Source organism: Gymnoscopelus microlampas, assembly GCF_963454915.1.
Source record: "Gymnoscopelus microlampas genome assembly, chromosome: 21".
NCBI lineage: Eukaryota > Metazoa > Chordata > Actinopteri > Myctophiformes > Myctophidae > Gymnoscopelus > Gymnoscopelus microlampas.
In genome coordinates this window covers 44,591,880-44,617,460 of record NC_139958.1, presented here as the reverse complement: position 1 = coordinate 44,617,460, position 25,581 = coordinate 44,591,880, and the positions used below count along the sequence as shown (strand labels likewise).

Below are 25,581 nucleotides of genomic sequence, written 5' to 3'. Positions count from 1 at the left end.
GTTTGTTTTTCCCTGCCCCCTCCACATGCGCTTGCACACACACACACACACACACACACACACACACACACACACACACACACACACACACACACACACACACACACACACACATGCGTAGCTCCTCCCACTGTGCTGAAACTGACACCACTGATCTGTGTCAATGACATGCAAATGACTGTCATTCATTCACACTGTCTGAGTCACTGGAATTCTACCAGTTGTGGTTAGAGTGTCCACCCTGAGATTGTCTAGTAGTCCCTGGAATCCTGCCAGTTTATAGTAGGCTATAAATCAGGTCTGATCATGAATGATTAGATTGTGTTGTTTCCAGGGGCTGAACTAGGTGAATAGGTAATTGTGGGTTATTATCATTCCACTATTTAATTATAAAGCAACAATTGCAATGTCTATCGCATTCTGAGTAAAATGGAGGTGGAAATATGAAATAACAGGCTACCCATTGCAATATGCAATAGAAGCAGGAATTCATCAAAAAGACAAAAGATGAACAGCAATCTATAAACATACAGGAACCATGGCGGCCCTATTCTGGCCATGTCATTATATAGGCCAGCATTATCACAAATATCCTAGCCCTAGCTTATATGCTTTGTATGCCTGTGTCAGGCAGTGAAGATAGCAGATCGCCAAGCTCACAACATGTCACATTGTGAGTTTGTAGATCTGCAAATTATTTAACGGTAAATAGCAGACGTACAAGCTCACAATGCATCGCTGATGTGACACATTGTGAGCTTGTTGGTCAGCAATTCTCAGCCGTTCTCAGCGCGCCATCGCGAGATGGTGCATAAATTAGGCTAAACAGTCTTTCCTGAGATTTTACAAATGGTTTAAAATTGCTTAAAATGTTTTAATATGTTTTTACTAAAGACATTTCTGATCTTCATTTCATGAAACATCCAGGGCTCTCAGATCAGAATCACAGCTAAACGTGGAGAAGCAGCGTTCAGTTTTTTTGCAGCGCTATTTGGAACAAACTTGCAGATCTGCTGCAACTCTGCCGTCTGTTAAAATGGCAGAAAAAAAAACGATCTGTTTGCTGCTGCCTTTACTGAGGTTTTATTTTATTCTTTTATTTTTCTGTTTTATTTGTTACTTATTTTTGTATTAAAGCGGCACTATGTGACTTGATACAATCAAAGGTACAATTTTCCAATCTGTATGGTACCAGGTAGGTAGAGCATGATACAATATAACTTATACAATCTGTATGGTAGAGCATGTTGATTCAATATAACTCATAATTGGGGTGGTTGTATTTTGTCTCCCTGCTCTTCTGTTGAGACATTTAGATCCTGTGTCTAGGTGAGACATGACCTTTGACACGATCCTGTTTCTGGTTTGATATGAATTTTGACCTGAAGGTCAAGATTCAATGAATCCCCTGAGCAAGCAGGCAGGCTCTATTAGCTCAATGGTAAAATAAAAACAGGTTCAAAGGAAAGTTACATAGTGGAGCTTTAAATGTCCTTGTATAATGTGTTTCCGTTGCACTCTCTGCACTTAGACCCTCTCTTCTTGGTGAAAAATCTCTGTACTTCGACCTCCCCCCCCCCCCATCTACACCAAATCACTTTGGCAAAAATAGCCGATCTACAAGCTCACAATGTGTCTTTTGGCTAATGTCCCCACCAGAATTTGGACCCTGGGGTGCAATTGGTTAATGCACTGTCTTTATGTCTTATGTAAATTTTGAATTGCCTTGTTGTTGAAATGTGCTACACAAATAAACTTTACATGCCTTTGCTCAGCACAAGTTGCGATAGAAGTAGATTACACACATTAAGTAATGTGAATAATGTATTGTGAAACTGGCTGCCAGCCAAGCAGATGACATCCATTCACTGTTGCCAGATTTTGGGAGAGAAATAAGCATCTCAGGTCTATGAAAACAGGCCCAAAACAAACAACTAGGCCACACAAGCACTTTAAAATAGCTACAAGCTCACAACGCTTGTAGATCTGCTATTTTCAAAACATTTTTAATTTACTTTTATTTTTATGTTTATATTTTTGAAACATTTTAACAACACACATCTTTTATGTGGGCACAAAACTATGGCACAAACTATTTTCAGATTGGGGGGGTCGGTGTACAAATACATATTTATTTGGGGGGTTTCCCTTGACATGAAAATGTTTGATAACCACTGGTTTAAACAACATTTAGGTAGCAAGCCCAAATAAGCAACTGCACTTTAGAAACAAGCCCCCAAAAAAGACGCAACCGATATTTACAAGACACTTTACAGAAAAACAAGCCCAAAGTCGCTTATAATAAGCAGACCTGGCAAACAACGATGGCATCCTCTTATTTACAGTACAGTAACCGCCAAACTGAGAACCAGGGGTGACCGTGCTTTCGCCGTGGTTGCCCCCAGGCTCTGGAACGATCTCCCCCTTTTCAACAGATCCGCCCAGTCCATTGAGGTTTTTAAGTCCCTACTCAAGACCTACTTTTTTGACCTGGCCTTTAACCCACATTGAGTCTTAACTTTGATTTGTTGTAATTGTTCATGGTTTAATTGTATTTTGACTGTATTGTGTACTTGTTGTTTTTGTTTTCTTGACCTGTACGGCGACAGTCGTTTTAAGTGTGCTATATAAATAAAGTTTGATTTGATTTGATTTGATTTGATCCATTCTGTTACAGACAGACAGACAGACAGACAGACAGACAGACAGACAGACAGACAGACAGACAGACAGACAGACAGACAGAGCAGCCTTATCAGGAGTCAGTGTGTTTCACTGCATTGTGCCCAGCAGGGCTTCTTCAAAAACAGACAGCACAATGGACTCATTCACTACACTGTTTTGACAACACAATCTGCAGGGCAGATCACAGCACCTCCACTCCTCCTTCCAGGGACGTGCTGGCCACTGGGAAATTCGGGAAAATTCCAGAACTGCCGCGCCATTTACGGGCCGCCAGACGGCCGGTGGGCCACCCAAGACAACTGCAGCATGTTGTTTTTTTTTTATTGAAAAATTTCGGAAAATTTTGAATTTTGGTCCCAGCACGCCCCTGCCTCCTTCTACTAAACCAGTGGTTCCCGCAGTCCTGTGTAGCCCACTATATCAGTGGTTGTCAACCTTTTCAGGCCGTGACCCCCCCAAAATAATCATTATTTGAACTGGGGACCCCCCAAAATAATCATATTTGAACTGGGGACCCCCCAAATAATCATTATTATTTGAACTGGGGACCCCCCAAAATAATCATATTTGAACTGGGGACCCTCCCACCCTGATAAACACTTGGAATTGTAGGATTTGAGGCAATCCATTTAGTTTGACTTACAGATAAATATTGTGAAAATAGCAGATCTATAAGCTCAGCTCACAGCTTGTAGATCAGCTATTTTCAAAATGTTTGCCTCTTTCTTATTATTTGACAACGTGTCCAATGTTTGACCAGTTTTTATAGTATCGTTTGTTGATTACTTTTGATGCAGTAATGGACTTTTTTCAGTCCTTTTTTTCTTGTTAGTAGGTATTCAAAAGGTCTTAAAAGCCACTCACTTTACTGTCATCTGGGGCCCCCCGAAAATCATGTGGGGGTCCCGACCCACAGGTTGAGAACCACTGGACTATATCAGTGGCTCTCAAACTGTTGAAGACCCCCCGTCCCAAAAGACTTCCAACTTAACCCATTTAGACCTGAGGCCGATTCTTAAAATGCCCTCTAAATCAGCTTTCTGAAAGAAAGAACGCTATGTATAGCTAAAACCTAAAATGACATACTGTAGACACTTTCCCGCTTTGAATGGGTTAATATGTATTTGGCGCCAGACCCCCATCTGAAAAGATAAAAAAATAACAGTGGAACAAGCACGCAACGTGTCACATGTGAATCTGGTATTTTCAGATGGCCAATGTACTGTATATACCGTATAGAGTTAAAGTGGTTGAGCAGATTTTGATGCCATGTTAACTCATTCTGCTGGGGACCCACTGGATCCCCCTCAAGGACCCCTGGGGGTCCCCGTACCCCACTTTGAGAACGACTGAACTAAAACCAGTTTCCAGCAGACCGATTTCTATGGGTCACTAGTAAATACATAGTCTGTAAGGCTGGGTCTCAAATATCTCTTGGTTCTCGAGCTGAAGAATTTGGGGATCCACTGAACTAAACAAAGCTCCTTATCTATCTCATTGGTTCTCAAAGCGGGGACCCCCAGGGGTACTTGAGGCGTTTCCAGGGGGTCCCCAGCTAAATGATGGATAGGAACCAAATGGACCCTTATGGTTCTGTAACTCTGAGAGTGTACAAATGGAACCAAATGGACCCTAACGGGTCCATTTGGTTCCATTTGTACACTCTCAGAGTTAAATTAACATTGATTTTATAATATAAATTCGGGTCCCAGAGGTATAAATGCCATTAAATGGGGGTCCGTAGCCTAATACATGTCAAACTGGGGGTCCTTGACATTAAAATGGTTGAGAATCACTGCTAGAAAGCCGTATAAATCTTCTCTTATTGGGGTCCCCGGCTTATCTTTTCAAATGGGGGTCCGCGGGCTAATAAGTGTCAATTTGGGGGTCCTTGACACGAAAACGTTTGAGAACCACTGATCTATCTCATTGCCTTCCAATGAATAGCTGCTGTAATCAACGTGCTCTGTTACGCCTTTCTTTATGTTAGTTTAAATCAAAAAAGTGAAATGCATTTTTTGACTTTCAACACACATACAAGAAGGTGACAGGTCAGGTAGAACACTTTAAATACTGTAGCAGAAGTTCAGACATAGAAAATAAATAGTCAAATTTAGGTGCATGAGTAAACTTGTATGTTGAGTGGAAAGCGCGGTTGAACCTCTCTCTTATCTCTTGCTCAGAACGCTACTGCTAATACCAAGAAAGTGGAGCATATCACATATCACCAGTTCTTACATCCTTACACTGGCTCCCTGTGTGTCAAAGAATTGATTTCAAAATACTTCTGTTGGTCAATAAAGCTTTAAATGGTTTAGGGCCATAATACATTTCTGATCTTGTGCGATATCATGAACCATCCAGATCTCTCAGGTCATCTGGGAAAGGTCTGCTTTATGTTCCTAAAACCATAAAGTAAACGTGAGGAAGCAGCATTTAGTTCTTATGCACCACATATCTGGAACAAACTTCCAGAAAACTGCAGGTTTGCTGCCACTCTTATTTATTTTAAAACACAACTAAAGACCTGTCTGTTTGCTGCTGGTTTTGAATGACTTCCTTTTCTTTTTCCCCCTTTCTCTCTTTTGTTCTCTGTAAGTCCAGGATTTCAGAACGTTAACTTGTTTCAAAAAAGTGATACTTACCAAGAAAGCACATGTTTTATCAACATTATTTAACCACAGTTATTAGCTACTAATGGAGACTAGTACAGGAAGCAGGATTTTCTATAGAAAAAGGCAACAAGAATAATCAGTAGTACTCTTACTCAATTCTAAAGCAGCGTTTGTCAAAGTGTGTGACATGGTCGTACGTGGAATACTTTGATAACATTTGGAATTTACCAATATCACATATAAAATGTGAATTTAAGTGTCAAGTACAAACTTACTTTTAATCAGTTTTACCCAAAATGGATATTCTCTCACGTTTTGCATAGTGTTATGCTAATAGTCAAAGTATTAATAGTGTAATTTATATTAGGTGGTAAGAGTGAAAAGTAACAATGTAATTTAGGGGTGTTGTGGATGACAAGAAATATGTCTAGGTGTGAAACCCAAAGGAGAAATGTTATGTCTCCCCAGGACCCAAACTAGTGAAAAAAGCCATGCGACACGTTGTGAGCTTGTAGATCTGCTATTTTCACTACTTCTTAAAAAAAACATTTAATTATTCATGGCATTTAAGATTTTTTCTTTAGGAAATTCTTTTGAAAGTTTTCAAATTTGTTTTGAATTTATTAAAAAAAAAACGATATTTACTCGTGACTGCGTGACCCAAAAATGGGTCCCGACCCACTATTTTGAGAAACCGTGCACGAAAGTACTCCAACAATAGGCTCTATGCACAGCAGCCATATTATCACTTCCTTCACAGGTGTTACCAATGATACTAATGAAGGCTCTGTTCCATTTAGTGTAGCACAGTGGTATCCACGACCCCCATAACTCTGAGAGTGTACAAATGGAACCAAATGGACCCTTACGGGTCCATTTGTACACTCTCAGAGTTACACACCTGTAAGGGGCATTTTGGAAGCCCATGAGGGTCCCTGGACCCCAACTGTAGACCCACTGGTGTAACTGAGTGTTTCCAGTGAGCCAACATGCACAATATCAGCAACCCTGACTCTGTTTGACCAGAATGGAACAGAGCCTTCATTAGTATTATTGCTTGCTAACACCTGTGAATGTCTTCATAATATGGCTGCTGTGAATAGAGCCTATGACGTTGAAACAGCCTCAAGTGTTTGTCCCTTCTCCTCCTCCTCTGTAGTCTCAACACGGTGAATGACTAACACACATTCCTCACATTCCTAAAAGCCTGCTATCTCCACACATCCCGACAGCTGGTCTACATGATGCATCATTTCCCTTAGGTTTCATCAGCGTGTCATCACTGAAACAGAAACCCGGATTCTTACTCATACAAGAGCAGTGGTGCAAAGTAACTAAGTGCATTTACTCAAGTACAATTTTGAGCTACTTTTACTTTACTGGAGTATTTCCAATTTTCTGTACTTTTACTTCCACTCCACTACATCTCAGAGGCAAATATTGTACTTTTACTCCACTACAATTATTTGAAAATTTTAGTTACTAGTTACTTTGCAGATATAAATGATTACATTATAAAACATACATTAACCACTTTAGTCCTATTTTATACCTAGGCTATTTGAAAATAGCCGATCTACAAGCTCACAACGTGTTGCATCGCGACACGTTGTGAGCTTGTAGATCTGCTATTTTCAAACTGACTTTTAATTGTAACGGAGTACTTCAACATTGCAGTATTGATACTTTTACTTGAGTACTTTTTCCACCACTGTACAAGAGTTTCATAAAAACTACAAACAGAGTTTCGTGAAGGCTAAAACCTGTTGCTTTTACCATTTATTTAAGAAAATGTTTAACAAGCCAACAGAAAAAATATAACTTATTCATCTTAGTTACATTCAATACATTTTAAAAGAGAACATTAGTCGTATAGGCAAAAAAATAAGTATATACATTTGAGAACAGAACCTATCTTACTGTATAATGCTGGTCTGCCCAATGCAACAATTTAATGTTGCTGATCAAGGTCATGGCACTTAGTAAGAGGGAAGTCTAGTCTCCCATTCATAATATCATTGCTGTTGGGGAGAAATCTCATATCTCCATATTTAAACTTTTTTTTTTTTTTCGTAAATGAATGCCATACCTCATCCTGCAAGAGTGTCACACAAAAGTTGTGAAAATAGCAGATCTACAAGCAAATAGCCGATCTACAACCTCACAACGCGTGGTGCATGTGATGCATTGAGAGCTTGTAGATTGGCTATAGGCTCTATGCACAGCAGCCATAGTATCGCTTCCTTCACAGGTGTTACCAGTGATACTAATGAAGGCTATGTTCCATTTAGTGTAGCAAAGTAGTTCTCAGATTTTTGAATTTCAGTTTTCCACAACCCCCATAACTCTCAGAGTTACACACCCGTAAAGGGCCATTTGGGAGTGTTTCCAGTGAGCCAACATGCACAATATCAGCACCCTGACTCTGTCTGACCAGAATGGAACAGAGCCTTCATTAGTATCATTGGTAACACCTGTGAATGTCTTACAATATGGCTGCTGTGCATAGAGCCTATTTTCACTTTAAAATGTCTAAAATAATGATAAAAAAGGAACGGTTTTGGACGTTACAAGCTACAAGTTTTCAGCCCAACAGAATAATGCTGACATTTTAACTCAGAAATGCTTTCAAATCAGTCCCAAAAGCATAACTAGATTTGAGCTTTCACACAGCTGTCAAATAAAACAAAACGGCTGTGTAGCAATAACTTTTTTTTTAAGGACATGAAATATCAAATGTAACGATACTGTGGGGAGTTGAGCAGATTTGATTAATAGTCTAACATCTTTACTGACCTAAATATTTTCTTTACATATAATACAATTTACAGCAGTAAATAAAGCATTAAAAGGCTTTTTTAAAAAAAACATTATTTCGTCAACCAGAAGAAATTATTTAAATACAATACATAACATTCTGTCATTCATGTACACTTATAACACCAGCAGTATTTGTCACAGTGCACACACATGGGCCGATGGTTCCTCTTTTGCAGCAGGTATCGATTGCTTTACCGAGTTTTTGTGCCTTGTGTTACTGTGACTAATAAATGACACTGTATCTATTGTACTGTATCTAAGAGTCCTCTACTCTTCCCTTGCATCACAAGGTATAAATAACACTCACAACAGTATCGGTGTGCGTCAGGGTTTGAAGGACAGACAGGGTCCCATAGGGGTTGACACTAAGGTCCCATTATTTGCCACCAAACAATTGGCAAAACACTAAGATTGTAATGATAATAATATAACATGAGTTAAAAGTCAGTGGTATTTATTTTCTTTAAAACCTTTGAGTTTTCACTGCAATACCAATAAATAACAGCTTAAAAATATACTAGGTTGGTTCCATTGATCCAAGCTGGAACACAATGATTGATCATTAAAATGAACAGGCTCTGAAAATGCACGCGGCCCACCCACCGTCTGATGGGTGGACCCTGATCTACCACCAATTTTCAGGTGGGCCCTGATCTAGAAAAAAAACACCGCTCTAAAGCGTAAACTCTAAAATAGTCATTCACACCAAGCATGACAACTTATGATTATAATGAAGTTACAGCGTCCACGCTGAAAGAACGATAAAGTCGCTCGCGTAAACAGTGCATCAAACATGCACCGTTTACGTGAGGCCTACCTGAGGTAACGCCAGCTAGCTTTCAGGGGGGTTGAGTGAGACCCGACTGCATCCCAGATGTCCTTCTGATGGATTTTGGAATGGTCGTCAATATTAGAGAATATCGTTCATGAAAATCGCTCTGAAAGTGATCCAAACAATATCGTTCACGGCCGTCATAGTCGTGGTGTGTGGACTCTACCGTCCACTTCGGTTAGAACGGCATATCGTTAGATTTAAAATCGTGCTCAGTGCGAATGGCGCTTAAAGAACGTACAAATGCAACCGGGTCCATTTGGTTGCATTTGTACGTTCTTAAGCGTTCAATTAAAAACCGAGGATTTCATTTCACAGTATACATTGGGGTCCCAGAGATGAACAAAAAAAGAAAAATGTATCTTAATGGTTGTGGGCTAATGCATATCAAACTGGTGCTCCTTTGAAATCCAAAAGGTTTTTAGAATCACAGCTGTAATCATATACGTCCATATCGTCTTCCCCCAACAGTTCCCAGTTTAGCAGCAAACTGGTCTCTTGTAATTCCACAGTCTTTGGAAGACCCTCTTTTCACGGCGTTTCGCCCCAGGCTATGTAAGACCAACTACATAAATTGTAGTGAAACAGAGTATAATATTCTGTATGCCTTCATGCTTGATATGCAGCCAATATACTGGTACATGTATATTACTGTACTGTATGTAACTGAAATGTATTTTGGTGAGGAGTTACCCAACCCTCCATTTAAAGTTATGGGCTATAGTTTGATTTCTAAAGCTTGGATAATTGAGAAAACTAGACTGTATAATTGTAGTAAATGCATAGAATATGAGATCAGTGTATTTGATGTATATAAAGTATGACGGCACATAGAATATTACACTCCATGTTTTACTCAGTTGGTCTTTAGGGCGTAGTTCACCCCAAAAAAAATGACTTATTTTCTATCAATTACATACCCCATGAAGCCTTGAATTCATGGAGATGTTTTAGTCTTTGTCGCATTCCTCAGCCAATAATCTGATGACCATGTCATCGGTCAATAGGCTCAGTAGGAGACTCAATTGACGATCATCAAATTATTGTCTCAGGAATGCGACAAAAACTCAAAAATCTCTGTAATTGATAGAAAACAAGATTTTTTTTGGGTGAACTACTCCTTTAACCCCATTAAGACCAGGAACGCATCTGTGTGTCATTCGTTTTATTTCTTTGGCTATTCAAAAATAGCAGATATACAAGCTCATAGCGTGGCACCGAGTGCCATGCTATGAGCTTGCAGATCTGCTATTTTCGAAAAATCATGAATGTTTTTGCAAATCTTAGGATATATATATATATATTTTAAAGCGATTTCTTTTTACTCAAAACTTTGCTTCTGGGGGGTCCCTGGAACAAAATATTTTGAGATAGGGGTCCACGGCCAAATACATATCATTTTGGGTGGTCCTTGAGATGAAAACAGTTGTTTTCAAAAAACTGTTTTAAGACATTTGTAGAATCCCCCAGAAGCAAAGATTTGAGTTAAACATTTTTATATATATGTATATATATATATATATATATATATATATATATATATATATATATATATATATATATATATATATATATATATATATATATAATGATTTGCACACATTTTCACGATTTTTCCCAAAACAATAAGAGATCTACAAGCTTGTATATCTGATATTTTTGAATAGCCAAAAAATAAAATGACACCGATGCGTTCCCGTTGTTAAAGGGTTAAAAGAGGGTCTCACTACTGGTCTCTTGAGTCTCTCCCCCTTCCACAGATACCAGGTTTTTCTTTTAACAGCTACTGGTCTCCGTGTGCCCGGACACGTAGGACTTGCTCCTCTTGGAGTACTTCATGGAGTCGAAGGAGACCTTCATCCGCTCCACCGTCCTGGAGCTGCGGCAGCGCAGCGTGTTCTTCACGTGCTTGCGGAAGCCGTCCGACACGAAGTAGTAGATGAAGGGGTCCAGGCAGCAGTTGAGGCTGGCCAGGCACAGCGTGGTGACGTAGAAGCCGTAGCCGTTGTCCGCCTGGCCTACGCTCAGCAGCGCGTAGTGGACCACCAGCATGATGTTACTGCAGATGGAAAAACACACGAGAGTTGTTATGGTTGTAACCACTTAAGAACCGGGGAACGCAACCATTATTTTACACTTTCACCGAGTGCCGCGCTACGAGCTTGTAGATCTGCTATTTTTGAAAAATCGTGAATATGTGTGCAAATCTTTGAATATGTACGTTTTTGAAGCGAACATTTGTAACTCAAATCTTTGCGTCTGGGGGGGTCCCTGGAACAGAATATTTTTAGAAGGTTTGAGAACCACTGATATTATAGCAGCATACGTTTTTTCAAAAAATTGTTAAATGGTTCAAGATAATGGTTAAAGTGGTTCAAATCTAAAATTACAGATGCTTTCCCAGTCTTGTTGCCACCTGTTGCTTCCTGTTGTAATTTTTGAATAAATATTTGAAGTTTTTCAGAAAACTTCAGGTCAGGATTTAGAAGGCGCTTTTAGAATCGGCCTCAGGTCTAATTGGGTTGATGGGATAACCACTTAAACGTGTTGCGACGCGCTGTGAGCTTGTCGATCTGCTATTTTCTGCAAAAGCTTTCCCCAAAATAACGGAAAACTGAAAAGACTCTAGTGTAAACCTGGTTTACATGGTTAATTGAAAGCTCTACGAGATAAGACAGGGACAGTCTGACTGGTTGAAAAACACCACACCTTTTTCTGAGCTAAGCTTAGCAGAAAAGTTTAAAGTCTTCTTTAAAAACTAAAACTGAAATCGATAAATAGAAAGTCCTAACAAAAGAAAAACAAACAAAAAAATGAAAGAAAGATGCAAAAGTATTCTAATAATAATAACAATAATAGTGATACAATTATAAATCAATCAAATAATAAAGGCATATGAAATGAATATTATAGATATTTTATATGTATATTACATTTATAATATACATAAATAATATGCATTTATAGATATTTATATATTTGACATATTATAATTATATGTCGTTTTATAAATGTACACAAAAATAATAACATAATAATAATAAAAACATGAGTCACCTTGGCACGAAGCACACCAGGAAGGTGACCAGCACGGTCATGATGAGCACGAGCGCCTTGCGGCGGTTCTTGGTGGCCGTGGAGTCCACCATGTTGTTCTCCAGCCAGCGGAAGAGGAGCACGTAGGCCACGACGATCACCACGCACGGCACCAGGAACACCAGCGTGGCCATCAGGATGAAGTAGTAGTACGGGTACTTGACCGAATCGAAGGGGTTCAGCATGTCCACGATGGCGTTGACGTCGTGGCAGGTGGTGATGTTGGGGTCTCTGACGTGCACCGTCTGGTCGTACTGGTACAGGGGGATGGTGCTGAGGCCGATGAAGAGCCAGATGGACACGCAGACGGCCAGCGCCACCTTGTTGTTGCCTTTCTCCCCCGACAGCGGGTGGCTGACCACTATGTACCTACGATAGAAAGAAAGGTAGATACTTTTATTGATCCCGTGAGGGGAATAGGCTCTATTCACAGCAGCCATATTATGAAGACATTCACAGGTGTTACCAATGATACTAATGAAGGCTCTGTTCCATTCTGGTCAAACAGAGTCAGGGTGCTGATATTGTGCATGTTGGCTCACTGGAAACACTCTGTTACACCCTCTTCCAAATGGCCCCTTACAGGTGTGTAACTCTGAGAGTGTACAAATGGAACCAAATGGGTCCATTTGGTTCCATTTGTACACTCTCAGAGTTATGGGGGTCGTGGAAACCACTGTGCTACACTAAATGGAACAGAGCCTTCATTAGTATCATTGATAACACCTGTGAAGGAAGTGATAATATGGCTGCTGTGCATAGAGCCTATTCAGGCGCCAGAGACAGCGCAGCAGTCTAAACCGTTAAGACCCGAGGCCGATTCTACACATTTTGCCGGAACCCCTATCTGAAAATGTTTTGTGACAGGGACGCACGCCCCCAGGAGAGATGTGTGTTGAAAAAATTCAACATTTCAAAGAAGGCATCAATAATTCCATCACAGTTTTTAAAATCTAAATTTCCCATCCACTGGGCCAAGCAAAGCAGTCTGATCGACTTCTTCTCCCATTGCGTGCACTGGGGTTTGTTGTCTGTTGGTTGGTTCACTGGTACGGTTACATGGCGCCTTTCCGACATGTCGCCTTTCCGACGTTAACGAACCCTATACCTAACCCTCACCCTAACCCTAACCGCACGCGGAAGCCACTAGTCGGAGTGGCGAGATGTCGGGATGGAAGACGGTTACCCACTGGTACGCCTGTAACTCGTCCAGTGAGAAGGTGCAAAAACTAAGCGCGATTAAAATGCGATTCATTTTTTTAATCGCGTTAATTTTCTGTAATTAATTAATTAAAATTAATCAGTTAAAGTCCCAGCCCTACTTTAAACCTATATACGGCTATTTGAAGAAAAAAATAAGCAGATCTACAAGCTCAAAACACGGTTAGATGCAACATGTTGTGAGCTCGCAGATCTGCTATTTTCCAAAATGATTGAAGAAAAATTTTAAAAGAAATTGGCTTAATTTTTTAATTGAAACATTTTAACACAAATCTTGCATGGGAGTGCCTGGCCTGGCACACACTGTTTTCAGATGGGGGGTCTGCGGACAAATACGCATTCATTTGGGGGTCCATGGCGTGAAAAGGTTTGAGAACCACTACCCTATACATGCTACCTGAACAAGAAAAAAAGAGAGTTAAGCAAAAAAGAGCGGAAGCGTACCTCTGCACAGACAGACAGGCGATGAACAGGATGGAGCAGTACATGTTGCCGTAGAAGAACCCCACCAGCACTTTGCACAGAGCCTCTCCGTAGATCCAGTCGTTTCCGTTCAGGTGGTAAGAGATCTTCAGGGGGATCCACACCACAAACAGCAGGTCAGACAGAGCCAGGTTGGCCATGTAGATGGAGGCCGGATGCTGCTTCTTGGTCCGGAACAGAAACACCCACAGCGCCATGGCGTTGGTGGGCAGGGCCACCGCAAACACCACCATGTAGACGATGGGGAGGAAGATGGTGGTCAGCGGGCTCTTCAGGGTCGACGCCGAGGCCTCGTCCACTTTGAACAGGCCGTCGTTCTCGGGGTCCGCGTGGGCGATGAAACCGCGACCTTGCCCTTCAATAAAAGCACAAATACACACAAGTCAATTTTACAGTCGTTTAAGAGCAATTGGTTCTCAAGCCTTTTCCATGTCAAGGACCCCCTACATTAAAATGGATTTGGCTGCAGCCCCCCCCCCCCCCATCAGAAAATATCTTGTGCCAGGGACACCTTATATAAGATTTGAGCTGTTTCCCAATGTTTCCAAAATATGCCAAATTCTTAATTTGTTTAAAGATTTTTTTTTTTAATAGCAGACCTACAAACTCACAAAGTGCCACTTTGTGAGCTTGTAGATCGGCTATTTTCAAATAGCCAATGTATATATATAAGGTTAAAGTGGTTAAACTGATTTTAATGCTATATTAAATCATTTTGGTGGGGACCCCCTGGAACCCCCTCAAGGCCCCTGGCCCTGAGAGTCCCCAGACCCCACTTTGAGGTTGTAAGTGATGTTTATTGCGATAGTACTCATCATCAATAATCAATCAATATAATAAATACATCTACATTAAAAAAAAGCCAGCATGGCTTTGGAGGCAAATTAATACAACTCGATTCCAATTAATGGCAATTAATTAGCAAAATTTCAGTACATTCCATTGATACACAAATACAAATATCATATGTTAAGGATTGTGAAACAAATGTGCCATGAGTCCATATTTATAACATAATGCAACGTGTTTCATGATCAGTGCCCTATATCAGACACCTGACAAGACACATAAACTAGTCATTCAATCATTGTATGTACATAACCTTTTCATTGTTAGCTCACAGTACACCAGTGTGACATAATACAGCTATAAAAAGTCAACATTTTGAAAATCTAACAGAACATTCCTGTGTTGTGAAGTAAGGACACAGGCTGTCTGAACATTCTTGTCAGTGTTGCCAGATTTTGCGAGAGACATAAGCAACCAGGTCTATGAAAACAACCCTAAAAGAAGCGACTAGGCCAGATTTACACTTTAAACCTGTACACATTGGAAAATAGCCGATCTACAACACGCCACATTCGCGATGCGTTGTGAGCTTGTGGATTTGCTATTTTCAAAAAGTGAAACATTTGGAATATATTGGAAAGATACGTTCAGATGGGGGTCTGCAGAGAAATACATTAATTAATTTGGGCGTCCTTGACATGCAAATGTGTTGGGAACTGGTTTAAACAATAATTACAAAAATTGGAAGCAAGCCCAAATAACTACACTTTAAAAACAAGCCCAAAAAAAAACACACAACACGCAACCACCAATATTTACAAGCAACTTTACAGAAACACAAGCCCAAAGTCGCTTATAATAAGCAAACATAGCAACACTGCTTCCTAGCCTGGCAAATAGCCTATTGTTAAGCAATCTGTCCTGTCTACCAGATCAATGCAGATTTAACATAACTAGATTTTCAGGCCGCTATGTGGCCTTCAAATCGAGTCCTATGTAGCGCTAATCAGAGCAATTGCCACCACGATATGGCCATTTGAAGTGTTAATAAACACTGCTGTAACAATGCTGGGCCAATGGTGCGTCTGGGGCCCTTGGGGCCACATGGTGTGGCCATTATCATGGCAGGCCTCTGAACAGTGTTTGTGCCAAGAAGAGTGGTGCGGACCAGAGAAATCTGTGGCCCCTGGGGGACCTTCACGGGGCCCCTGAGGGCCACACGCCCCTGTTGTGGCTTATCTCATGTAAAACAGTTGCACCTCACAAATCCGGATGTTACGTTTGTGACTGCCACGGTTCACCAGCCCACACTCGAGGCAATTTCAATGTAGGGTAATGAGTGTCAATTTTCAATTCAATAGTCCAATATGTGGGCTGTGGCCCCCCAGTTAATATGACCCTCTGGAGAAAGAGGGTGTGTTCAGTAACAGGGATCTCCCCGTCTCTCCAGTTCTTTAGTAAACAGACATAACATATTCAGGTCAGGATACCGATTTCATCCAATCAGAAGTGGGAGCTCATACAGGATGAACAAGTACAATTGGAAGTGATTAAATCAATGAATTAGAGCTGGAACTGGAAGCTGGTAAATTTTCTGTTTACTAAAGTGCTGGAGAGATGGGGAGACCCCCGTTACTGACCAAGCACAATGATTACTATCTATCACCATATACATTCCTATAACTTTTAACCACACCTGAACAGCGACCCTCTTCAATATGTTTCTATTAATGCTACACAGGGTTCTTCAACGTTTTGTCATGCCTAGGACCCCCTAGCTGAGAGAGAGAGATTAAGCAAGTTGAAGACCCCTGTGCAGGCCCCCATGCAGTATCTCTGAGGACCCCTAGGGGTCCTGGTCTGGACCCCCTGTTGAAGACCCCTGGTGCTACAGTATGATCAATTTAGTTTCAATTCATTCTGTAAAGTAGAGTGCAGAATACACAAAACCCTGTTTATTTTAAGTAGGCCTATGCTGTACTCTGATGTGTACAATGTAAATAACATTTCTTAAAATAAAAATAAGGGTATTGAAGGTTATATGCCTTGAAGGTAGGCTATACAACATGCCCTGCCTTATGCCGGGGTAGGCTATGGAAAAAAAGCATTTTAATATGAAGTGTGTGGTCTAAAAGCTCTTCTTTATTTAATGTATTAGTAAGTTTTCCCAGTGCCACAAAATGCACATTATTCAATATTTACTGTACAGTACATTTGTGGTTGTATAGGCCAGTTTTTCCAAGTTGCAAAATGACACCACTCTGTTTGCACATTGCTGCATAGTGCATAAACATTTCTTATAGTTTTCCATTGTTTATTTTGACACTTGCTTTGGTTCTCACACCAACATAGCTCCTTGGAATTGAACTGAACTCAAACAAACAACCAACCAACCAACCAACCAACCAACCAACCAACCAACCAACCACAGACACAGACACACACACACACACACACACACACACACACACACACACACACACACACACACACACACACACACACACACACAATATATATATATATATATATATATATATATATATATATATATATATATATATATATATATATATATATATATATATATATATATATATTTATATATAAGAGCAAGTGAACAGGTTTTGTAAGACAGTTTTTCCCCAAGTTGAAATGCAACATAGCCTCTGTTTACACACCTATATCCCCACCATACATACCTTACCCAGAGGTTTTTTAACAGTTGCTTTGCCTTTGGCCATGTAAAAACATATGTTTTCTCACGCCATTAAAGCTCCTTTGAACTCAGTACATGTTTAACTGGAACTGTGTCATTTTTAGATTTGAGCTAAAAAGCATTATTTTACACTTTGGGCTATTCAAAAATAGCAGATCTACAAGCTCATGTGCCGCGCTACGAGCTTGTAGATCTGCTATTTTTGAAAAATCGTGAAAATGTGTGCAAATCATTGAATATGTATATTTTTAAAGCAAACATTTTTAACTCAAATTTTTGCGTCTGGGGGTTTCTGGAACAAAATATTTTGATGGGGGTCCGCGGCCAAATACGTATCATTTTGGGGGTCCTTGACATGAAAAAGATTGAGCACCACTGATATAGAAACATACGTTTTTCAGAAAACTGTTGAGATTCAGGAGACGTGTAGAATCGGCTTCAGGTCTCAATGGGTTAAGTGTCTGTGTCTGGAACAGTCAGGCAACACCAATACATAATAATACAACAATAAATCAAAACAACTTCCTTGGACTTACCTGGTTGCGCATTTGCCGTATAAATCCAGGTGGAAAAGAGTAAAAAGGACAAGAATCGTGCCACCGCCATGTCTATTGTTAGTCCGTGTGTCCTGTAGTGTGTGTTCGGCAGACAATGGGAGAAGTTATAAGCTCCAGGGTGAAACTTTAACTCACCTAGAAGAATGAGAGACACACCCTGAGACACACACAGGTTCACTGCGTCATGACGTCTTGACGTCCTAGTATCGGGTCCACCCAGAGAGTAACGTCACGCTTTGATCTCGCCGCAAAGGGGGCCTCTATGAGCTATAGTTCCAAACATTGGAACTATCTCATTGACATAGACAGAGCACTTCCGCATTCCATTCTTACGATGGGAGTTTACGCTAGTGTCATAACTCTCTTTATGGCTCTGGGTCCGCCTACTTCCTGTGAGTGGATTTGTTTTCCATTCGTTCTGGGAGGGAAAAAAACAACAACCGACCTACAAGCTCACAACGCGTCGCACCCGCTACGCGTTGTGAGCTTGTAGGTCAGTTGTTTTTTTGTTTTTAGGCGTGCGACACAGTCGTACGACGGAGAATAAATGAATAATGCACATTTTTTTTTAAACTGAAAGAATAACGAGAAAAAAAAAGAAAAGAAAAAAGATTCGGGTCAAACCAAATGCAAAAGCAAAGCAAAGCAAAGTTTGTTGTTTACCCAGGGTGTCGGACTAAGCACGAAGCTTGTTTCCAGCCGGACCCTGCATGGAAGCCTTGCTCAAGGGCTATTCAGCGGTGATTCATGATTGATGTGATGAATTGGGGAATCGAACTAGGGACCTTCCGGTATCAAGGCCGCCCCTCTAACCACTAGGCCACCGCTGCCACAATGCATACTACTAGTAATAATATAAAATAAAAAGATAATAATAATAATAATAATAATAATAATAATAATAATAATAATAATAATAATAATAATAATAACAACTGTCTTTTGATAATTTGCGTGTACTTTTCCAACCTGATGATAGTTTAGCTTGCTTCTTAAATGTAACCTGTATCATCATTACAGTGGTGTTTATTTGAGTTCATAATAAATGAGTTGTAGTGATTTTCCACAACGATAAACGTACGACCATCCCTCCGGGCTATGGGATCCAGTGGAGGTGGTAGCACGTCAGGGACTAGGAACAGGTGAACTTTTCCATGACAACAGCAAGCTCCACCAATCAGACACGTCGCTGTTGCACAGAATTCTGGGTAGTGTAGTATCTCTCCATGACATAATAAAACTTGTTTTTGACGCTATACAAGTTTGATTTGACCACCTTTGTCATTATTATTGTTGTTTATTTGAGTTAATAATAAAGATATTATAGCATTTATTTTAGTTAATTGTACAGCTATCATAGTGTGTGTTTAATAAAAATATAATGTAGAGTGGTTCTCAATGTAGGATCCGGGGACCCCCAGTGGTCCATGAGGGGGTTCCCAAGCAATAGGCTCCATGCACAGCAGCCATATTGCTAATGAATTGGGCCCCTTCCTTACTTCCTTCACAGGTGTTACCAATGATACTAATTAAGGCTCTGTTCCATTTAGTGTGGCATAGTGGTTGTCTAATTTTCAAGGACCCCCATAACTCTGAGAGTGTACAAATGTAACCAAATGGACCCTTACGGGTTCATTTGGTTACATTTGTACACTCTCAGAGACAGAGTTACACACCCACCATAAGGGGCCATTTGGGAACCCAAATGGAGTGTTTTTAGTGAGCCAACAATCCCAACATGCACAATATCAGCACCCTGACCAGAATGGAACAGAGCCTCATTAGTATCATCATTGGTAACACCTGTGAAGGAAGTAAGAAGAGGCCCAATTTCTTTCCAGCCTATAGTGTTATTTGACGGCGCCCTTATTCACTATATTACGGTACACGTTGTCTTGTGTTTGCTGTTTTACAAGGTTTACGGTACGTTCAGAGTGTGACGTCATTACGCTCTCACTCAGTGTGGCCGCGCGCGGCAGACAGAAAAATGCAACCGGCAAGGCAATAGAAATGTAAACAACACATCAGTACAAATAGATCAATGGATCAGCCAGACGATTCCATCCAGAGAGTATCTGAACCAGGACGCACAGAAGCAGCGATTGGATCCGTGTGAACACACAGTGGTCCGGTGATCTCCAACACAAAAAAAAGCCATGGGTTTCCGAGGCTACTCCAACACTGACACAACTAGACATCTGCTGGTACCTCGTTGAAGACACGATAGTCTTGATCTGCTTAGATCAAGACTATCGTAGATGTATTTTATCGATTTTTATATTTTTATATCTACTAGAGTCTAAGCTAAATCTCACCAGCAAAGCCCGTATTTGTCCGAACATGTACAAATGCTAAATATAAGGTGCTTACCCGCTTGCCCCAAATGTTAACTAGGTGTACGGCGTGTTTGTGCAATGTATTAGTCCATACTTTTCAATAAATACTTGTTTTAATCCCGTCTGTGGCCGAACGCCATTTCCCCCCTCGTTTACTTCCTGTTTACATTGAGTGTAATTCCGTCTTTCACCGGATGCGCCCCGTCATTACCGCCCATTGGGATCTTCCTACAGAATCGGCCACAGACGGGATTAAAACACTTTTTTATTGACAAATATGGACTAATAAATTGCACAAACGTACACCTAGGTAGTATTTGGGGCAAGCGGGTAAACACCTTATATTTTGCATTTTGTACATGTTCGGAGAAATACGGGCTTTAGTGGTGAAATTCTAGTGCAAACTAGTCTTGATCTAAGGCTAGGAGGACGTCAAACACCGTGAAGATCTCAGAATCAACTTTTTTATTATGTCACATCATCACAGCAGGTGTAAAGAAGTGGGTGACATTTGTTTTACTTAATCTTTACTTGAGTAAAGGTACACAAGTATTGGCATCAAAATAAAGTACCAAGAGTAAAAGTACTCAGATGATGCAGTATGTCCCATTTCACAAGTTTGTACAAATCTTTTGAAAATAGCAGATCTACAAGCTCACAACGAGCATTTGAGCTTGTAGATCTGCTATTTTCAAATAATCAAAGGATATATATATAGGGCTGAAGTGGTTAATGTATGTTTTGTAATAATAATGCAAATCTACAAAGTAACTAGTAATTAAAGTTTTCAAGTAATTGTAGTGGAGTAAAAATACAATATTTGTCTCTGAGATGTAGTGGAGTAGAAGTGAAAGTATTTAAAATTGGAAATACTACAGGAAAGTAAAACATACCTCACCATTGTTACTTGAGTAAATGTACTTAGTTACTTTACATCACTGGTGCTTTTGTGTAAGCTCTATTGTTTTTGTAGTTTTTCAGAAAGAGAAAAGAGTAAAAGTAAGAGAGAGAGCAAGGAGAAAAATCAGTAGGCCTAAATAAAAATGAGTCAAGGAGAGGCAAATATATCTACATATACACACATAGCATAACCAGCTGGTACAATATGCACATGAGGTTAGACACAGTGGTGGAAAGTAACTAAGTACATTTACTGTACTTACAATTATGAGGTATTTGTACTTTACTTGAGTATTTCCAATTTCCAATACTTTTACTTCTACTCCACTACATCTCAGAGGCAAATATTGTACTTTTACTCCACTACAATTATTTGAAAACTTTAGTTACTAGTTACTTTGATATAAATGATTACATTATAAAACACGCATTAACCACTTTAGCCCTATTTTATACATAGACTATTTGAAAATAGCCGATCTACAAGTTCACAACGCGGCACATCGCGACGCGTTGTGAGCTTGTAGATCTGCTATTTTCAAACATTTTAGTACTTTTACTTTTGGTACTTAAGTACATTTTGATAACGAACTTTTGTACTTTTACACAAGTAAATTTTGACTTTCGCACTTTTACTTGTAACAAACAGAGTACTTCCACATTGCAGTATTGATACTTTTACTTAAGTAAAACATTTGAGTACTTTTTCCACCTCTGATTGTACATGAGATTAAGGTGCAAAAAGAATATCAACACACAGGTTCCACCACATTGGTTCACAGAGGGCTGTAACTGTTACAGCCAGGTAGACCTGATTTAACAAGTGAATACATAAACCAAATGACTTCATCTGAAATCATGGACATGACAATCTGTGACAGTGATTATCAGGAAGGTAAATGCAAATGGCATGTCTTGTGGTCAAAGTTTACAACCTAAACAACAGATCATTCATTCACACACACGGACGGACGTACACACACACACGCACGCTCGCTCGCTCGCTCGCTCGCTCGCACGCACGCACGCACGCACGCACGCACGCACGCACGCACGCACTCACTCACTCACTCACTCACTCACTCACTCACTCACTCACTCACTCACTCACTCACACACACACACACACACACACACACACACACACACACACACACACACACACACACACACACACACACACACACACACACACACACACACACACACACACACACACACACACACACACACACACACACACTGTTTGTGTTAGTGGACACGTAGCTCCACCCACTGTGCTGAAAGTTGACACCACTGATCTGTGTCAATGACATGCAAAATGCATGTCATTCATTCACATTGTCTGAGTCACTGGAATCCAGCCAGTTAAGATCTATGAACTGACTGGATTGTGTGTGTGTGCTCACAATAAAAAACATGAATGATTGTCCAGAGCAGGGGTGATGCAACTTTGATGGTGGAGAGGGCCACTATATTTCCACACTCACTCCAGAGGGCCACATTGCACATACTGCCTCGCCGCATTTTAACTTTTTTCTTTCTCCATTCTATGTCACACAAAAGCATTCTGTCACACAAAACGCGTCAGCTTGTAGATCGGCTACTTTTGCTATTTTTGAATTGAATCCAGAATTTGTTTTTGCTATTTTTTTTAATTTAAGTAACATTTTTATTTTATTTCAAATGCATTTAGTTATACTTATGTTAACTTTATGAACTTAAATACAAATACATTGGACATAAAAAAGACAATTTTAATACTAGTCATTAAGCTACTAATATAGATTGAAGTAATTAAAGCGGGTCATGTTTGCATGTTTGGAATTGTAACAGCTGACATCAATAATATATCAGTAATCCGATATTAACCCGCGGGCCGCCAGTTGCCCATGTATGGTCCAGAGGTTGAACGAGGTGAATAGGTAAAAGAGGTGCAAAATTGATCTCTCTCTCTCTCGCTCTCTCCATCAGGACAGTCACTGAGGTTCCCGGTCATGAGGAGAAGCTCGAAGGGGTACCAGGCTACGAAATAGGCTCTATGCACAGCAGCCATATTATCACTTCCTTCACAGGTGTTACCAATGATACTAATGAAGGCTCTGTTCCATTTAGTGTAGCACAGTGGTTTCCACGACCCCCATAACTCTTAGAGTGTACAAATGTGTACAAATTTGTACACTCTCAGAGTTACACACCTGTAAGGGGCCATTTGGAAGCCCATGAGGGTCCCTGGACCCCAACTGTAGACCCACTGGTGTAACAGAGTGTTTCCAGTGAGCCAACATGCACAATATCAGCACCCTGACTCTGTTTGACCAGAATGGAACAGAGCCTTCATTAGTATCATAAGCAAAACCTGTGAATGTCTTCACAATATGGCTGCTGTGAATAGGGTGCATCGACTTCACGTCCGGTGCGGCTAAGAAGAAAGCCCATGAGCCAGGGCATCAGTGGAGGAGTGAGTGGAAGGCCAGGGAAACTGACCCGTGACGGGTCCGAGCGCTTCGAGCCACTCCCGGACAGCTCTACTCGACGACTATCTGCACTCAAGAAGGGCTGCTGGCATAGCAGCGATTCCGGGCTACCACCAGCATTATCGAGACCCCGTTACGGCGCGTACGACCGCCCCTCCGTGCTATGGGAGCCAGTTGGCGGTGGTAGCCACACCAGTGGTGGAAAAAGTACTACATTTGTTTTACTTAAGTAAAAGTATCGATACTGCAAAGCGGAATCTGCCAATGCTTTGTCAATGTAACTGCGTGGATTCACGCAAGAGCGGATCTTTCCGCTTTCCGCAGACCTTGCGTTTATCCGCTTGCGCAGGCCCTTACAAGTAAAAGTCCAGAATTCAAAATTGACTTGAGTAAAAGTACAAAAAGTATTGGTATCAAAATGTACTTAAAGTACCAAAGGTAAAATTACTCATTATGCAGAATGTCCCATTTCAAGCTTTCAAATAAATACAAATCTTTTGAAAATAGCAGATCTAAAAGCTCACAATGCGTCACATCACAACGCATTGTGAGCTTGTAGATCTGCTATTTTCAAATGGCCAAAATGTATATAGGGCTGAAGAGTTAATGCATGTTAATAATAATCTAAATTTACAAAGTAACTAGTAACTAAAGTTTTCAAATAAATGTAGTGGAATAAAAGTACAATATTTGGGTCCGAGATGTAGTGGATTAGATCAGTAAAAGTATTGGAAATACTCAAGTCAAGTACAAATACCTCAAAATTGTATTTAAGTAAATACTTAGTTACTTTCCACCACTGGTAGCCACAGGAACGAGGAACTGGTGAACATTTCCATGGTGACAGCGAGCTCCACCAATCAGACACGTTTAAAAAAATATTTTCTTTGTTTTTCTTAGTTTTTAACCTTTTTAACTGGTTTATTTTCCCCCAATAAAGTTGTCTCTATTTGTTTTTGTTCTGCAAAGCAATTTATTATTGATCGTGGGTAGTGTAGTATTCCTCCATGACATAGAGCAGGGGTATGCAACCTTAGGCACGGGTGCCAACATTGCCACAGGGGAGGGTGAAACTGGCATAAATGTGAGAGGATTTTTCTTTTAAAATACAACCTGGTCAATTAAATTAGTCCCCTCACATCTGTATGCAAATTACACCCTGCACATAATTCTACATTCATTCAAACTCTGACTGGGGAGGGAGTCTGGGAGATAGGGTTATTGCTCTGAATCTAATAGAAAATATTTCTAAAGAAGAAAACTAAATTAAGGTTGTTATTTCGAAAATGAAAATATGATGGAAAATATTTTATTTTGATGTGGTAATGTGTGATAATTAAACTTAATGTTGACATGGCACACTCACTCAAGAAAATAGAAACATGGCACTTCATGTCAAAGGTTGACAATCCCTGACATCAAACATGTTTATGACTCTTTGACTTTGTGGTTAATTATAAAAAATAATTACAAAAGTGATTTGTGAAACTGTGAAAGGAGTCCTCCACACTAGTGCCGTGTTTCCTAACATTTAGCACAATATGTAAAAGTATGAGTTATTATATTGTAAACCTATGTTCCTGCTGTTCTACATACAGCCAACCAGTTAAGACATTGCAGATTGAGGCTTTAACATTTGCTTCTATGAAATATCCAGGAACATTATGGAAGATGCTTCTGAACTTCGATTTAAATGGAACATATATTCTGTTAATAATTTGGACGATTCTACTCTTATATTAGTGAGCTTATGATGCTATATCAAATGTGATACATTTTGCTGGACCGCTGTCTCCATATAAATCTCTTCCATTTCATGTTTAAACTGCAGGCAGTAGTTTTTTGTAATAATAGACCATTTTGCAGCTGGATTTTACAATTAACCATTCTGGCTGGCTGGGCAAGTAGATCAAATAAAGCACATAGATACATAATTTTCATCTCACTACATTTAAAAGGTGATATTATTTGACAAAATTCAGCTCAATATTGTGATTTGTTCAGTAATGGGTATCCCTGTCTCCATCACTTCAGTAAACTGAAAATGCATT

At 40.1% G+C, this 25,581-nt stretch overlaps 2 protein-coding genes and 1 long non-coding RNA gene across 3 annotated transcripts in view; 1 reads left to right on the top strand and 2 right to left on the bottom strand.

The window, feature by feature from the left end:
* Positions 1-25,581, top strand: part of LOC311037002 (secretory carrier-associated membrane protein 1-like) — a 302,700-nt gene that overhangs the window by 237,374 nt on the left and 39,745 nt on the right. The window lies entirely within an intron of this gene.
* On the bottom strand, positions 7,046-10,465 carry LOC311037170. The gene is made up of 2 exons (XR_014599931.1): positions 9,851-10,465; positions 7,046-9,807 (listed from the first exon to the last, which is right to left on the bottom strand). It is a non-coding gene; the product is annotated as an uncharacterized lncRNA (long non-coding RNA).
* On the bottom strand, positions 10,554-17,940 carry LOC311037168 (proteinase-activated receptor 2-like). Its single transcript, XM_084046285.1, has 4 exons — positions 17,797-17,940; positions 13,714-14,107; positions 12,010-12,417; positions 10,554-11,011 (listed from the first exon to the last, which is right to left on the bottom strand). The coding sequence occupies exons 1-4, from the start codon at positions 17,864-17,866 to the stop codon at positions 10,729-10,731; spliced, it is 1,155 nt and encodes a 384-aa protein (XP_083902411.1). The 5' UTR covers positions 17,867-17,940; the 3' UTR covers positions 10,554-10,728.

Bases quoted from the DNA above. Each gene is read 5' to 3' on its own strand.
- LOC311037168 (XM_084046285.1), bottom strand. From the start codon at position 17,866: ATGGCGGTGGCACGATTCTTGTCCTTTTTACTCTTTTCCACCTGGATT. The intron at 12,418-13,713 runs GTACGCTTCCGC...TTTCTATCGTAG, and splicing joins GCCTGTCTGTCTGTGCAGAG to GTACATAGTGGTCAGCCACC. The intron at 11,012-12,009 runs GTGACTCATGTT...TTCCATCTGCAG, and splicing joins CTGGTGTGCTTCGTGCCAAG to TAACATCATGCTGGTGGTCC.